The sequence below is a fragment of the Zootermopsis nevadensis genome, unplaced genomic scaffold (genome assembly GCF_977971745.1).
Source record: "Zootermopsis nevadensis isolate Lab colony 2312 unplaced genomic scaffold, Znev_1.0 Znev_ptg000001l, whole genome shotgun sequence".
Taxonomy (NCBI): domain Eukaryota; kingdom Metazoa; phylum Arthropoda; class Insecta; order Blattodea; family Termopsidae; genus Zootermopsis; species Zootermopsis nevadensis.
The window spans coordinates 11,466,393-11,485,145 of NW_028259133.1; the positions used below are offsets into that span (position 1 = coordinate 11,466,393).

At 37.6% G+C, this 18,753-nt stretch overlaps 1 protein-coding gene across 3 annotated transcripts in view; it reads right to left on the minus strand.

Annotated features, from left to right (window-relative positions):
• The window catches only part of LOC110829935 (glycine receptor subunit alpha-3), a 253,531-nt gene extending 235,723 nt beyond the window's left edge, over positions 1 to 17,808 (minus strand). Inside the window, exons 1-2 of one of the 3 annotated variants that reach the window (XM_022064165.2) lie at positions 17,412 to 17,808; positions 10,603 to 10,768 (exon numbers count right to left, since the gene is read on the minus strand). In XM_022064165.2, coding sequence (XP_021919857.1) covers positions 10,603 to 10,658 — 56 coding nt within the window. In that variant the 5' untranslated portion in view covers positions 10,659 to 10,768; positions 17,412 to 17,808. Of the gene's footprint in view, positions 1 to 10,602; positions 10,769 to 12,328; positions 12,701 to 17,411 lie in introns of those variants that run through there. The other 2 variants (XM_087342853.1, XM_022064166.2) reach the window with 2 other exon arrangements.
• Between the last annotated feature and the right edge of the window lie 945 nt (positions 17,809 to 18,753).

Here is an 18,753-nt window from a genome sequence, read left to right on the forward strand (position 1 = left end):
ATTCAGTGACGGGCTATTATAAACACAATAACGATCGTGGATTTCAGGTTCTCAAGGCGACGAATATTACGATGGCTGTCTTCTGTAATATTGCGCGCTGTACTCTGGCAGAAACGTACTGACACCTCAGAGGATCTCGTAGAATTTACCTACTAACGTTTAGGTAAAATTTTAATGTATCTATTTTCTTAAGAAATGCATGGCCTCTGTGCATCATAAGCCTAAGTTATACCGAACATGAGCATTGTGGATGGCATTTTAATGCATTTTGTCGAATTTCGAATAATAAATTTACAGTAATAGAATATGTTTTAAGTTGGTTTAAAATGAGTTTCCATTTCAATTCTTTAACATGTTAGAAGCTGAAAGTAACGTGTGCAGCTGAGAATACATCAGACCCATTAGATGACAAAACTACTAGTTAACTTGCCACTTCTGTGATATTTGAATCAAAGGGTTGAAGGACATTAACAGAAACGTTAGGCATCAGTACTGATTATCAGAGTGAATGTCTTGCACCGCGTTCCGTATAATGAAAAGGGTCGGGCGCAGAAGCGAATACCACCGTATTATCAAATAATTAATCTTATACTACGTAACTGTCACAATGTTACTTATCAGAAGCGAGAATCACTTCATTAGGTGTTTTCACTTAAAAACATCGCCCAATTTCTGAACCGCTATGGGTGGTTGTCCTTGTGATCGGGATATCCCCTCCAGACGGATGAACTCTGAGACCAGGAGATCCCCCGAGGTTCATCCGTACCAACGTTAAAAAAATAATAGTAGCTCGGAATTTGAGCAATGTTGAAGTGTAAAATCAACAAAGCAGAAGAAATTTATTAATTTAGTAATCATGAGAACCGAAAAAAATATTATGAATATTAATGAGTATTTAAGACAATAAATGATGAACCGTGTTCTGATAGATGACATTCAGATGTGCGTAGCAATGAAGAAAGAGCATACGGGTGATAAATAAATGAACTCTGTAGAAAAGAGAAATTATACACGCTCTTGAAATGTAATTCTCCCACTACGAGCTCGAAACATAAGTAGTAGTAAAATATTCTTAACATAGTCTAAGTGCATACGTAAATGCATCTCCAGTTCAAGGTAAATCAAACAAAAGCAAATACCGAATATTCAATTGGCAGTATTTTATATTTTTAATAGTTTATACGAAATTCAATAGTGTATGATCTCTACACTTACGTTTAGGGATATCAAAGTAACAAAGTATGTTCAGTGGCTTGTTATCTATCTTTTCCATTCGATTCTTTTTTAAGTTTTGTACGTATGATACATTTTATGTAGTAACTGCAGGCCATTCTATGAATCAATGTACGAGCTTCATCGATCAGTCATCTCCTCGACATGCCAGTTTCTTATGCTGAGAAGTAATTAAATAAGCCACTCAGCGGTTAAGTCAGCGCTCATCTTTGCCATCCAGACAAACGAGTGCTTTGCGCCAACCTAATTTCCTGCCTACCGACTTTCAATTCAGAAGGGAAGACGCACAGAACCCGAGTAGTTCGCTCTTATTTGTGTTGTGCTCCGCCTTGGGACGCCATCGCCGTTGAGTGAAGTCTGCAGTAATCTTATTTCTTTTCTTATGCCTCAAGCTTTCATAAACAAACCGACATCACCCAAACATTTCGAGGCATGCCCTATATAAAGTAACTCGGAAATACAAAAGGTACATCAGCTGAAACTGAATTAGTATCTACAAAATATTTAACGAATAATAATATACAGACACACAGCAACTGCATCATTCAAACACGAAAGTATATTGTATGGAAGTAAATGTTTTTAATGAGCATACTAACACAGTTTAATTTAATGCTTTAATAATTGTTACAGAGGAACAGACCTCATTTATTAATTTAGTATTTGAATTTGCACCTAACATGGTCATTCACTCGTAATACACCTGTGACTAAATTATTTTCACTACAATTAAATAAAACTGGACAGTAGAACATCGCTGGTGACCTCTTTCGTGTGAGTCCAAAATGCTATCACAGAGCTAGTGCCTTGTTATGGCGTGCCAGTATTGATTTACGATACTTAAAAAAACACTTTAATTCAACACGATTTTTGCAGTTCAAAACTTAATTTGAGTAAATAACATAATTGACGTAATCTTTTATTAAAGATTTAGAATTCGCAAAACAACGCATGTGTGTGTGCAGGAGCAGATTGCACCTACCAGTTTTGTTCCATTCCAGTAATTCTTTAATTGTTTGAGGTCTTCGAAACTGGAGTTTCAGCAGCAGGCATCCATCTCCGTGGTCCGTACCGTGGATTCAGTCCCTTCTGCATCTTCGTGACTACACAGGCTAACAATGAACCTTCCTTCCTGCCTACATACGGAAGTCTTCAAACCACCTAGTAGCTGCTTCTAATTCTGAAGATTTTTATACAGACGTAGCTGAATAGCACATAAACATCAACATTTGCCAGTGGAGTGAAGGCCTCCGAGCCGATGACAGCCACAAGTCATCACAGCTGGGAATTTTTAATATTTGTAATAAAATCGGTTTCGATAGCCAAATTATACGTATTACTGAGATGAATAACAAACTTAAAACTTCTGCCCTCCTATGAGAATTTAGCAGTATTCGACAGACGGTAGAAATTGGAGGACGCTTACACGCCATTTTATTTTATAATTAAAGTATTTGAATAATAAATAAAATTAATGAGTGGCTGGCTTCAATTCACTCGATCTCTCCGTATGCACAGTGCTAACTAACTAACTAGCTGACTTTGGGAACCAGAAGGTTCATTACCGAATTAACCAAAGCTCTCCTGGGCCAACAAAATCCAGTCTCCTTCAACTCCTGTCTCCCATGGATCCTGCCTGACATTATCCTCCCATCTACGTCTAGGTCTCCCCAGCGGTCTCTTTTGTCCCATCCACGTGCGCTACATGTCCCTCCTATCTCTTCTTCTTGACTTAATCACCCTGACATTACACAGTGCTAAAATCTAAATTCTTACCTGTCGTTAACATTTTCTGATTATGAATTTGAGAGCGTTTCCCTAGACATCTCAACCAAACACATTGCCAAATGCCCAAGTCTCACAAGAGAAAACGTATGTTCGATGTTAAAGTTTTTTAATTCTGCCCAGAACTGTGCAGGCCAATGGAGCTAAAAACAAGTTCCAGCCATGTTACTTAAACTTGAAGTCCAGTTTAGTTCATTCTAAATTTTTCTGACGATAATGTGTTACATGAACACAACTATTTTGGGCATTCTCCATAGTCTTACTCTTTTTTTCCTTTAAAGGGACGTTTCCTGAACAGGAACTGCTTTGTAAATCAGGTGACAAGAGGATGAAAGAGATTCAAACTCAGTTAGATCCCTTACTTGAAACCAGTCTCAATGTCTGAGGCAGTTAACTAATTTCGTAAAACAAAGTCCTTCTTGAAAGGCCAATATTTCGATCAGTTACCCAAAAATTTCCCAACATTTTATCGAAACCGAAACTTCATTATTGTGTTCATAAGAGCCCGGAAGTTGTTAAAACGTTCCTAAATAAACAAGAAAAAGTTTACAGAATATTTATAAAATTATAAGTTGTAATTAAAATAACTTTTACATAACTTAAATTTTATCGTAAAATTAAAATAAGTCTAATAACAAAATGTAAGTTTGTGTCCAAGCTGAATACTTGATGCTTTATTTCTTATTGAGATATCTGGAAAGATAACTTCTTCAGGTTAGTATAATAGCAAGTTCGCAGTCTTCTTGATACAACAGGGAAGAACTACAGTTCAATCGTACAGACATGTAACTTTTCTGGAAGCTGGAGTAAACTGAGCTTCGGAGTAAAATAACTCAAATATTTGTTAATGTATTCACACATCCCACTGAAATAAGCCTTTATTTCAATGATTCTGTACATTAATGTTATAATTACGAGACAACAAGGAAAATTTATGCTATACGTAAAGCGTACTTTGCTGTTACTTAGCCTTTATTTCCAAACCGCCATACTGAAACTAGAAGATTATAAATATTTTAGTAGCTACGAAAGTAGCAATAAAATATTACAGAAGACTCTTGTAGTCATAAAATTTACGCCATACACCACCTTAGTTTCTGATGGCGTAAGACGCGAAATCTCTTGAAGAAAGAGTGTTCACGGAAGATACGAAATTAAATACTAGTTCAGAATCTTAAAACTTTTGTAAACTACCATCCAGATACTAAACAATACTTAATGCGCCTACAGCTATTCTGCCTTTCAGTTTTTGTAAAAACTCCAGACGAAGAACGTACATTATCTTACGGTGGAGTTACAATAAGGCTCATACTTAACGTACAAAAAGTGTATGTTCTAAATCTGTTCAAGTAAAACCAGAACATGTCAAAATGAAAACTTCTATCAACAGTGAAAGCTAAAATTTACTTATATATATTAGGGTTCTTTAGCGCCTTCAATAAACGGGGTTTATGTAATGGACTAAATAATATGAGTTAATATTTCCAAATTTTGAACCGGTTACTTGTTCGATCGAAATTTACAAGAACTCGAGTGTGACTAAATAGTCCTTATGACAAACACAGTGAACTAACTAGAGTAACGCAATAACTTACAAAGGATGTAAATCTTGTCTGCCAGTAAAGTTAATGATTATTGGACTACAACGAGATTGAAATTAACTTCCGCGAACTACGCCATGTTTTACAACACATTGCGTCAGTAAAGAGAACGATAAAATGTAATGGTTCCTTTCATTTTAATGTTTTGCGGAGTAGGTAACGTTAAAGTGACTATGTCTGTACAGTCTAAAACAAAAAAGTATGAAGAATATGATAAACATTTTCACATTGATGACTTATAATCTATTCGTATTAACACATAGAATACCGGAAATTTATTTCAAAACAAATTACAGCTATTCAAGGAAATTATAACATTCGACGCTCAGCTAGTCAATAATCTCTCCCCATGGAATCTGAAATTTCTTTATTGTGATCAGAAGAGTCCGTCATTGAAAATTCTATCCTGAGCCAGCTGAGTCGAGTCCAAATCTTCACATCATATTTTAGGACCAATTTTAATTATTTGTATTTAATTGTTCAAACTGGTTTGTCACTAACGAACGGGCGAACCGTAATATTTGCTTTGCAGAACTGGAAGTCCAGTATTGTTGTGAAAATGGCTATAAATTTCTTTCAATCCTTTAAAAGTCATCAGTCAAAGAAATGTCATTCACATGAGGAAACTAACCTACCGAACTTCTAGCAGAGTTCTAATTGAGAAGCTCACAACAAACTCGGCTAGTTAAGAAATCCCCTAGATTTTGTGAAACCGGAAGGTTCATTAGTGTCCACAAAATCCCGCCAAGTTTTATAACGCATGTGTTTACGCTATGGCATTTTCAAACAATAATCCACTTATATACTACATTTTTTTATAAATATGGCGATCTACTGGATTGTTATGCCGTGTGGTCTGGTAGAAATTTGTGGACGTTTCAGAGGTTCTTCATTCCTCCATCATAAGGACAATTTCACTAATAGGCTGTTTGAATGGCGTGTGCACGTTCGGTTACGATCGAACTACGTTCTTGATGACATGGCTGGCGCGCTGTGCAAACATTTGCCATGTCCAGGCTTGTGCACTGACTAGAATGGAATACCTGAAGGGCCTACGAAAACAACCTGCTTTACTTCAACAAATTTTGTTGTGATTGTTATGAACATGCAGCCAACTGTCACAGCATTTATTAACAACTGCACGCGCTACTTACCTTATTCCCCATCCACAGTCAATTATACAGGTAGAGTCAAAAGTATGTTTACAAACTTTGTATGCGTGTTCCTGTATCAAAAATAAGAATAAATGTTCTCATGAACACGTGGTCGCAAATGCTTTTTCAAAATAATAGCCAAAAATAAGTTTCAATGTATGCGTTTACTGCCAAGTGTAAGGACAGGAATGTTTCTTTATAACAGATGCTCAAAGGTTGTTCCTCCATTCTCCATACATGCCCGAGCACGACGTACACAAGACTGACGAATTCGTTCGTACACACCGGGGTTTCCTCGAATCATCTGGCATGCAATCACGATATGTTAATAATATAAGTTCACGTTATTTCCTTAAATAAATCAATGTTATTAAAAAAATTAAATTCCGACATTTGATTCTTTCAAATGAATTTCAACGGTATGCTGTGTAAATACTATACTAACCAAGACAAAGCCTCGATAAATTTACGAAATCTAAGCCTACGAAAAGAAAAATTGACTGATTTCCTACTTCTAACTTATTGCAAATCAACGCGCTAAATTATTTAGATTTCTTTCTTTTTGTAATATCAAAAACACACACCCATTACAATTAATTTTACGAACAATTTTAGTTTCGTGTTTTTATTATTATTTAGTACATCATTTAGTCATAAAATTAATCATACAGGAGTGTGTGATAAACGCTTTCACGTTGAAATATTAGGCCAATAAATTACAGACTCTAATTAACTTCCTGGTTGTTCTACAGTTTCACATATTGTTGAAGTTGACGCATCGGATTGAAAGGAATCTTACGTGACGATATCTAGCTACTCTTTGGTATCACAGAGAAATAATCCTCAAAGAGACAAGTTTCTCGTCCCCACACCGGCTCTAGGGCCCACAAGCCTTCTAACCAAAGTATCCAGCAGGCAAGAGATAACCACTCACCTCCATTCAGTGACAGTGCAAAGAATGCGTGGAACTATACCTTGACTCCCCCTACACTTTAATCACAACGTGCCCAATTACGCACAAAGGAAATTTTGTTCTTTACCACCGGCAAATTAAATGAGAAATAAATACAAAAAGTCAATGAAAGCTGAAACAAAGGAGCTTTACCACTACTACACAGCAATTCCAATCTTCAGTGGCCCTACAAATAAGTTCAATGAAAACTAACACGCTGTTGAATGCATGTAAAGCAGCAAGCTTTTAATAAACAAAACAAAAGACTCGAAATTTATATTTTCTATTCCAATATTCTTTTCTTTCTGAGTATGCTTCCAGAATAAGACGTTGAGAGGAAGGCAGCCGCTGTGAGCTACTGTACTACGGACTAAAAGATGTCTGGATCTACGGAATGAAGACCAGGCTTCCATACCGACGTAAGGTTTCGTGGACCGTAAAATCATTTCAGTTCTAGACGCAATATGTTAGCAGCTTACATCAACAGCGGTTTAATAAAGATTTTAACAGGACGTATATTTATCAAAATTTGGGCTTTCCCGACTAAACCTTAATGGCATAAAAGTCAACAAATATTTTAAAAATATTACTAAATGAAAACGTGAAGATTTCTGTCTTCTGGGTTATTGCGCTGTGTAGTCTGGTCGATGTTAACCAACGTTTCAGAGGTCATACTGCCTCCGTCATCAGGGCGATCATATTCATCGCCCTGATGACGGAGGCAGTATGACCTCTGAAACGTTGGTTAACATCGACCAGACTACACAGCGCAATAACCCAGAAGACAGAAATCTTCATATTCACCGCTGTGAGAACCTCAAGTCTTACAAATGAAAACGTCTTCTGGATTGAGTCATCACCCTAATGATGGAGGCAGCAAGGACTTCTGAAACGTCGGTGAACTTCTACCAGACTACACGGCGTTACAACCCAGAAGACAATCATCTTCAAACTCACCGCCGTGAGAATCTCAAATCCTACACATTACTAAACATTCGTATCTTTACATACTAAGTTGCTAGACTTGGAAATGCAACTATGGCGTCAAAATGAAATATGGGTTTGAACTATTAAACATTTTTATTTGTATCTAAACATGAATGTTACTTCTAGAAACAAAGAGATATGAAATTAAATATTTTTTCTTTTGTTGTGTAAAACGACAGTAAACGTGAGTTCTCCGATGTAAATACAGAATAGGGCTTATATATTGTGCTGAAAAGGTTAAAGTCGCAAAAACTTGGTTCATATACTTCCAGGATATTTCAAACATTTTTTCTGTAGTTTGCGCGTGCTCTAGGTAACAGGAAGCTCCCATTTTTAATAAATATCAGTGTGAGTGTTCAATACCTTAGAATTCTTTGTTATGCAGTCTCGCACAACAGCCGTTATACACTCTTACTTGAAAACATCAGACTTAATATCTTACTATAGCAGGTGCTTTCTTCGTTTCTTCCTTTTCTTTCCTTTTTCTTTCTTTATGTTTTTCTTTCCTTCTTCCTGTGCTTTATTCTATATCCTCGTTTCTGAACGTAAAATTATTCCATTATAGGTAATGCATTTATAAAGGCTTTATACAACCAAACCAGAAACAGGTTCTTAGTCGGTTAATGCACAGCATACATTGCGATTGCACTATGTTTCCATACCGAGCGTTTAAAATAAGATCAGCACAAGAGACTTCAACTTATTTTGCGGGACTGCGTATCATGAAAAATTCTAAAGCACTGAACATTCACTATGCATATTAATGAATACATAAGCTGTATACAACGCTATATATACACTTTCAAACATTATTTAACCCTGAAACTGGCAACTGCGGCTTCACTGCATTCAGATCCAGCGAACTTCGCAAAGAATGGCCCTGAAGTGCGAAAATGAACTGATGTTATATTTTTAAGTTACAAAGAAGTTTATTAGCCGAAAGTTTTGCGACTAAGGTATGTTATTAAAAACAGGCGCGTTATTTGGATGTTTTTCAGCTTCAAAAACTTTGTGTTTTAACGAAAAACTTGACGTTGGAAACTATCATAAATATGAGTCAGTTTAAACACAGTTTGTTCGTTTTTAAAGTTTCTATGACGGCTTGTAATCTCAGTCAAAAGACGGGGATCGGCATGATGTCGAAAACAGGAGGTAGAACGATGCCCACTGTTGGTTTTTCTGCACCAGGTAGTTAAGTACTTCACCCCTTCTACAAAGTTAATTGATTTAGTCTCACTGCTGTATTTTAAATAGGAAGTGTAATGAAATCAGCAAACTTAACAGCGCGAAGTAACTAGGCGTAATAGTGTAAAATTGTCAAAGCAAATTCGACATCCGTGCGGCTTTTCTTTTGATTTCCTAGTTAATAAGAATTTAACAAGTATTTCAAATATCAGTAAACACTGAACAGCAGATACTTCAGTATGTAAAGCAGAGATAATACTGAGTTAAAGCATTACTGGTATAACTGACTCTTCATACAATCTTATTTATATTCGTTGGGTAGCAAAGTTGAAATGTGCTTCTGAATTGTAATTTACATATTAAGGAGCTGTGTGCAAACACTTTCAAATAATGTGGTCTCATCGCCCTCAATCTACTAATGCAACAAACCTGTTCACATATTTTCTTCTTCACAAAATTTACGCTTCATCACAATAGACTGTTTAAAACTGCGGCTTGATACGTCGCTTATTTACAGCAATATTAGCTAATGCAAAAGTGACCAGCGTAATTAAGAATCAAAATTCAGGTTATAAGAAAAGTAACAGTATAATAATCCAGTGACCAACTTTCTACAATATTCTTACTTGGTTTATGGTATGTTTTCTTACGGAGTTAATGGACTTCACCTCTGATTCTGTTAACATTTATGCACACACACAACGGTGTTGATATTATCTTCGAAAGTCAATGTTAGACGCTGATGTATTATCGATCGTCAAAGCATTGTAAGGATCATTTTCTGTGGTTTGTTTATGTACAGCATGGCTCGACGTCTTTCGTGTCCCAGCGTTTCAGCCGTGGCGTCAATCACCTCTTAAGGACGGAGATGGTACTACATCGCGCTCACCACATACGGACAGAATTAAATGTTCTTTTTTTCTCTTACGCCTTTAAGTCATATTGGCAAGGGACTAAGAACACGATTAAGTAGGAAGCCAATAAAATTGATACTCTATGCTCCAAGGCTCTGTTATGTTATACCCTTCCGCCATTTTGTATAATGTTACTTATTGCATTCACCCATGTTTCTTCCACCTTTTGTCAAGTTATTTCTACACAACTAATGATTATCAATTACCACATTTAATACTGTTATATAGACCACAGTCCGTTTCATTGGCAACGGGGGTCAATTTTCTGGTAATTAGTGAATCAGCGGCAGAGGACAAAATATTTTTCTTCATCAGCACACACAATCACATGTAAATAAACTATGCAATTTCCAACATTGGACTCAAAGCGCTCAGAAATAAATGCAAATGAATTACTAATAGTAGATACAAGGAAAACAGTATAATTATTAATACTTTTACGTGGCTGATACATAAAATGTGAGGAAACTGTCAATATGTGACGTGTCATATCACGCAGCCCTAGTCTAACATGTTACTCTGCGACAACCTCTTTGTTCAGCCTTAAAATGCAAGTGTAGAAGCATTAATAAGACGAGACATGGGATCAAACCTCTTGGATGACGAGACAAAAACTTGTGTCAACCGACTCAGAGGTACGAAGAACTTGAATTAACGAACATGGACTTGAGGGGAAAAGGAGCTTAAGCATCTGTAAGTGCTAGGCTAATTGTCCCCTTGCAGAATTCGTTCGGAGTATGGTTCTTATGAACCAAATTCAAACACTGCAGTAAAACTTTATGCGTACTCACATTGAGGTAATGCCATGAAGAAGCCCTAGCAGCTGGACACACACCAACACAAACATGGTATGGCGCGGGGCTGGACGCCGCACTCTGCAGTGTTTTCTGCCCACCGACGCCAGGTTAGCTTCAAGAGATCTGCGTTCACGTCAAGGACGGTATCTGTCCCATTCACCTATAAAACACATCCAACAGCAGGCTTCAACAATTCCGTCTTGCTAATTTTGAAGTCATTTAGTATATTTCGATTTCATCTGAACGTCAGTGGGCTGATTATAAACTAAACATGTTATGTAGTGTATAATATAGTGGAATTGTAAAACAAAATGTAATCCAATGTTTATAATTGTTTGGGTTATGACACCGCACATATTTAAGCTCTACAGCGTATTCCGAAAACGCCCTGAAGATGGAGGCAGTAAGGATGTCCGAATACTAATACACGATCCCTTCACCCAGAAAAGGGATCTACGTTAGAACTTAAACGCCATCAAATCCTGAAATCTTCAAATTATTGTTTACTTAGTTATAATTTATGTAAAACGATATAATAACAGCCTGAAATGTGCTTGAGAAACTTATAACCTGCATTTTTATCCACGTAAAATCCGTACAAACCCAATGAGACGTTAAAATGCGTATTTAGTTTCTGTTGTTGGTATTCATCCTTCAGGCATCCTTTTCGTCTGTATGTTAACAGGGCGTTCCTGACTATTTCGACGAAATGTCTCAGATACAAGTATTTCATACTCGGTCATGAACAGCAAATCATCCGATAACCGCTCTGCCTCGTGTGAGGCCTCTTCAGACTGATTTTACACATTCCTATGAGGTACAATTACGTGATCTCAATCCACTCAGGTCAATGTGAATCAAAATTAAGTCCAGAAAGCCTCAGTTATATTTAAAGTAACTTAATATTAAGTTTCTAGTAACGTTTCTGTATTTTTTCTCAGGTTCCTATTAATATATGTAAATTTATGTTGATTACAATTCTACTATAGCGATTTTTCACATACAGATAGATTAAATTTTGCTGCTGTCTCCTAGCTTGTAGCACAGTGTAGTCTGGTAGAAGTTTACGTACGTTTCAGAGGTCCTTGCTGCTTCCACCATCAGGGTGATCATCGCACACATTACAAATATTTGTATTCTAATATAGCCACGCCGAGATATTTTATTGTGCTACAATGAACACATTAAACTAATCATTATTACTGGTTTAAGATAAATCCTGTAGTAATTGATGTTGAGTTTTTGACGTCAGAATTACGGTACAGAATATTTAATTAAGTAATAATGTAAACAAATTCTTTCGTGCGTCAAGCAGTAGGCATAATATTATTAACGTATTACATTATAGAATGATGAAGAAAATCAGCAACTGGTTATTTTGTTTAAAATATTTGTACATTTTGTCACTATGAGTCTACTGGTGGGAAAAAGTGGAACAAATATAACTTGCCAGGCGTTTAATTAAATTAGTTAATTTTAAATGTTTTATGGCGGTAAGTGGCTTATTATGTTAACAGAAACGTAGAATAATGATTAATTTGTCTTTGGAAACGTATAATATTATAATTTAATATCATTTTCATTATCATGAATTAAAATTCAATGTCAAGTTACGAATAATTTTACGATCGGAAAATAGCATACGCTTTTAAGGATAATAGCATTAAAACCACGATATTACGTAAGAGTTGTTTAATTAGTCAGTAATATAAAAACTTACCGTTTTAAAAGTCTTTTTGTGTATAAAGGTTTAAAACATTATATATCCGCAGGTATTTCTTGCAGCAGGAAAGAAATTTTAAAATTTCAAAGTTGTATAAATCTGCACTTTAAATTCCAAAAACGTCTGTTAGATTTATCTTCTTAAGTTTGTCTTAAATTATCTGTGTATCATCACATTTACGAATCCTAAATTATTTTTACAACGAAGACAGCATGCTGTCATCAGCAACAGAATCCGGTCAGAATGCAAAGTGTCGCGCTGTTGACCTGCCTCTTGCTTCGTCAATCAACAGAAGACGTTCGGCTCCCGCACAGAGATCGCCACTACGAACAACGCCTAGACGTATTTTGAACGCGGGGATGTCGTGGTCTGCTGTGTCAGACTTTGGCGGGTTGCGTCGAAGCACCCCGAGTTCTTGGCACGGCGCATGTCTCGTGTTTTCTATGCGAAAAGTGTCCATCTACCTTCGCGCCAGTCTGGTACAAGCATAATATCGCCTGAAACTGAAAACCTCGCCTGACTACGTGAACTTCTGTTTCTCAGTAAGGAACTGGGAGGAGGCATGAAGGAGTGTCCAAAACAAATTTTATTTCAGTTCGTATAAAAGTTTGCTACCGTTCATTTCCGAATCTTTTCCTTCTCTATCAGAAAACCTTAAAATTAAATATACAAAATTATACACTTATTGTATGTGGATGTGAAACTTAGTTTTTCAATCTAAAAGAAGAACAACACACAGTAAGGGTCCCTGAGAACATGTCTTAAGGACAGGAAAATAAAAGATTCTGAACTGAATGCTAGCAGTTATATCCTGGATTTAATGTATTCTTAACTTCTTTATAATTTTAATTTGATTAGTTACTGTCGTTAAAAATTAATTCTCGTTGATAATTCATAATGTGTCATGAATTTTTCTTTGAACCTCTTTATAAATTAAAATGTTTTGACAACCCCTTCAGCTGGGAAAGTAGGCAAAAGTTTTGGACCTAAATAAGATACGAGGTGCGATCGGAAAGTTTTAAGACTGTGTCAATAGAGGGGGTGCGGCCTACATTCATAGTGAATCAGTGTGCCAGCCAGCATCATCTAATTAGCATTTGTTTCTTAGTTACGGGCGTTTTGGTAGTGCATTACACCGACCCTCCTGCGATTTCGGAATGGCGTGTGCATCAAATTTTGCCAAAGACTCGCCAAAACGGCTACGGAAACCTATGAAATGCTAAAGCAAGCATTTGGGGATTCCGCAATGGGTCGTGCACAAACTTTTGTGTGGCATTCACGTTTTAAAAATGGCCGAACTTCTGTCGATGATGACGAGCGTTCTGGACGACCATCTTCGAGCACAACGCCCGAGAATGTTACGAAGATTCGGCAGGCCATTCACGAAGATCGACGTCGTACCATCAACGACTTGTGCGACATTGTTGGGATAGGCTATGGGACCTGTCAGCTGATTCTAAAGGAAGAACTCCACATGCGACGCATCGCAGCCAAGTTTGTGCCAAGGCTCCTGTCTGAGGACCAGAAGCAGAATCGACTTCTCGTTTGTCAGGAGCTCAAAGATCTTGCCGGATCGCCGGATTTAGCTCCGTGTGACTTCTTACTCTTCCCAAAGATGAAAATTCAGCTAAAGGGAAGGAGATTTGAGACGATAGAAGAGATTCAGGCAGAATCGCAGATGGTGCTTGACAGGCTGACAAAGAAAGATTTCCAGGGATGCTTCCAGGCTTGGCAGCGGCGCTGGGATCGTTGTGTTCACTCCCAGGGGAACTACTTCGAGGGTGATGGATGGATTTAATACCTGAGATAAGTGTACGGGTTTTTATAGGCGCAGTCTTGAAACTTTCCGATCGCACCTCGTATATGAATACAGAAATGGGTGTTGAGAAAATTGGTTAATCGCCCCTGTAAAGCCATTTCCAGTTAAATTCAGTTGTCTGCAATTATAAGTGTATCGGAATTATGAAATGGTACGAAACTTTAGACGCCTACATCGTCCAAACTAAAAGATAAATAATATACAACTTCGGCTTTCAGGGATGAGCCGAACTGGATGTCGATAATTATGCAACATTTTGGCAAACAGTGCAGTTACCATTTTCAGGGTGAATACGCAACTCTCCACCTACTGCCTGCAAAAGCGCTCAGACATTACATATTTACGCTGAAGATGTCTACTGAAATGCTTCCCGAAACGTTGGGTAACTTTCAAAATTCGACGCCGCTTATTCTCGAAGACCAAAATTAAAGATTGAACTCCAGCTGCGAAAACTTAATAAATGTAAATGTAAATGTGTCATTCTGCCATGTTCTCTGTCTCTGCTTTTCCTAAAAATAATGGAAGATACGCTATTTCTTTTCACATTTACACTATCAAATGTTTATGGGTGTAACAAGATGTTAGGTTTACTACGCGCAGATTGAAAGAGTAAGATATTTTGTCAATATTATATATAAAATGATAGGACTTTAAATCTGTCCCTATGACTTCAGTAAGAAAGGCCTGGAAAATAATTATAATAAAATACATCATAAAAATTAAAGAAAATATTCAATGTTCTGTTGTGTATGAAGCAGCTTAAATATAATAATTCTTTAAGTGTGGTCACAGTCGTGTGTGCTAAGGTACAACCCAGACTTAAAAGAGGGCTACTATTTATATAGGCCTAGCACGTCACATAAATTATATACTAACTATATTTATATATGTAACTTCAGTTCGCGCTTTGGAAATGTTTCAAATAAGGTTGCAGACCTGTATTTACGAACGTATGTATGTGTGTGTATGTTACATTGTTACTAAGGCAACTAATATTTTGTACGATGATCCATTTCTTATAACATTATTAGTTTAATTTTCGATTAGATTTTCGTGAAAATTAAGGTTTGTATTTAATTTATACATACGAAAATTACATTTCCTGGACACCTATTAATGTGGACTCCCGACGTCCAAATAGCGAACACTGAAACAATTTCCCAGTTACACATATGTACGCAAGAAAGGCATCGATTATTTTTTTACGCACATATAATGCTTCAACAGTAAATTATCCTATTGGTGTTATATTTCCAGTAAATTAGCCGATTGTTTTGTCGATGGTGTTATTTACACTGCAATGCTATTCTTAGGAGTACAAAACATCAAAGCTGCCGGCTGAGTTACAAGTCCCTGATATTCCCACGGGTAAGCCACAATGACACATGATATGTGGGGCGTGATGAGCATTCCCCGAGCCTGCATGTATCATGTTCGATCGTAACTCTTTAGAGGCTAGTGTTATTCCAATGTTGATACGATGTCGTGTGTTACGGATCACAAAATCTTAAGAATATTCAAAACCATTTGACAAAAGAACCAACACAAATACCATTAGTAGATCCACTGTTTAATCCATGTTATGTTTCATGCCACGGGCTATGTGCGCGCGTTTGTTAGCATACACTGAAGGCAAATATTACGTACGCATCTGTAACTGATAATGAGGCCGGTTGGGTCGCACGTTATTCGTATGAAAATGTACTGCCGGTCATAAATTCGGGTGCAGAAGCTATGTACCTCGAGCGGCGAAACCTTCTAAGCCCAGATCCGACCAGTGGCTACGTAAAGGTTGACCACTCTTACTCCACGGAGCCGAGTCTATCCTGAGAAGCCAACAGCCGCTAAGCCACTCACGAAGTTCAACATTTTATGGAACCCTAAGGTCCATTACTGTGTTCACAAGACCCTGCCATTGGTCCCTATCCTGAGCAAGATGAATCCACTTCAAACCGCCCCATCCCTGCCATGAATATCAAGAACTGAGAAGCACGGTGGTTCAAGTCACAGCAGATTTAAACGAAACGCCTCGACATAATGTCGTGACAGCAGAAGAGAAAGACAGGAAAATAAAAGAAAGGAGAACTGACTTTACAATAGAAAGTAAATGGTGGTCTAAAAGTTCAATAACCAGTTTTCTACTTTCATTTGTACCAACAAACATGGCTGTATTTTAGGTATGATGATGGATGACGTAAAATAGGTTCACGGTGAAGCGACTGGTACGTTTGATCGTGTTACTGAGAAATAGTAGAGAGGGTATTTGCGTTTGGTAAGAAGGCAGAAATCCTTCTTGCGTCATAATTAACGATTTTCTGTTTGTGTTGTAAACAACTACAGCAATAGGATTACAAACACGACTAATGAATTTGATAAAGCATTATTATATAAACCAAGAATCGCCATGTAGTATTTGCTAATAAAGCATCCGTCCGTCTCCCTACCATCTGATCAGGTTCGTGAGTCGATCCAGAAACACTAAATAGTTGTTTAGAAAAAGCCGTTAAATGAACCGGAAACACAACTGAACCTTCAACATTTGCAAAACTTTCAAAACGTTGAAAACCAGGAAACACAAAACAAAAATTCAGCCAATTGTTTTACACGAACGTGGAACATTTTCCCTTACTACAACACAAAAACATTAATTACAAGTGTTGTAAAACACGGTGTTCTGGAAAATATCTGGACATAACTGGGATAACGTAAAGGTAAAGTACAGATGTCAGTCCCCGGTACTTACTACGCACCACGACAAGCAGATCCCAACGCTAGGTGAAGGTTAACGGTTGGCTTCACGCCCCGTCCGTTTTATTTTTAGGGTAAGCGCTCTCGTTTCTCATTGGATGCTAGGGTGGGTGGGCCCCAGAACCGATCTAGGCACAGCCCCTAACGGGTATCAAACCCCGGTCGCATATCCCGTAGCCCCGTCACTACACTCACTTAAATTAGCAACTTCAGGCAGACCCATTGAATACACAACTAGGAACTTCGGGATGTGCACAGATAGCCTAAGATTGTTACGGTAATGAAATACAGGTTATAATAATTTGATCACATGCTAGGCAACAACTTTTATGGGAAAATATCTTTAAATACCCACTTAAAAACCGAGAAAGCAATAAGAGGATATTGGTAACATAAAGATAAGATTTCTGGGAGGATTAAACTCGCCCAGAATCTCATACAACAGCGGGCTTAATTGTCACAACTTTGCTTACAAACACATTCGCAAGGAAACGCCGAATAAAGCATACTTACATTATTAATCGTCTCTCTTGTCAGGCTCCCCAGGAAGCAACGCTGAACTACCTGATCACATTACACTAATAATTCACTGAAAGCAAATTGTCTTGCAAGCTAGTCAAGTTATCCACTGAACTACTAACAAACTCCAAAACAACCAGACACGTGACAGCGCACAACCCTTCTTCGCCATCACACCGACTGTCGCGCCACTTGACCTCAGACTACTCACGACCTCTACTATCCACGCTTAATTTTCCTCTACTGTAATTTCGCTCGCTAAAAATCGATCTTTTTATGCTCGATAGTATCGCCATACTGAACCACCTTCACGCTAGCAATTATCAACAACTGTTAGCAGAACCACACAAACTCTACCACCACCATCCCCCCTCCAAAAAAAAAATCACATAGCACACATATATAATTTCATTTTGGGAAGGGGTTGGTACATTCGTCTGTTCTAAAAAAAAAGCATAAATGTACTGAGGGTGTTCACACATAACTGTTACAAAAAAAAATCCAAACTCTGTTACCACCATTAAAAAAAAATTTACACATACTGAAAAGAAAGACATGATGTTCAAAAAACTAGTTACATGAAATCTATCAACTATTTCTAAACTTACTGCAAGTGTGTGATGCATCAGTTTCCAGCTGCAACAAATCTCATTTTCATTAATTTTGCACTTACAATCATGGCAATTTAATTCCACATTAAACTAACTCAATGGAGCAGACACTCAACTGGTCAAGAAATTCTCTGTCTTGCGTAAAACCCAAAGCTTTATCACCATGTTCGCAAGAGCCTGCCACCAGTCCCTATGAGACAGATCAATCCAAGCTACACCCTCCAACAATTATCAAAGGAACTAACAAGTAAATTAGCATATGCTCCTATACTTCATGCTATAACAGTCAGACTACGTGTGCCATTTAAGAAAAAAAGCTTAAATTTAAATATACACACCATTGAAGAACACAATGTGAATACATAAGAATTAGATTCAAATACTGGCAGCTGAAAGGTTAACAAAGATTAATCATGTTACTGGGGATACTGGGAATGACCCATTCCTCAACTGCCTGAGCACTGCAGGTCCCAACTTTTCGTTGGCTCAATGTATGGACATTCGGTAGGACTCCTTGGACGAGGGATCGGCCCATCGCAAGGCCTCTACCTGTACACAGGACAGCACAACACAGAAAGACGCGGACAAACATCCATGGCTTGAGTGGGATTAGAACCCACGGACCCAGCAACCAAGCGGCACGAGGCCCACGCCTCAGACCGCGCGGCCACTGCGGACCCCCATCATGTTACACAGACAGTTAAAAGTAATTCAAGAAAGAACTA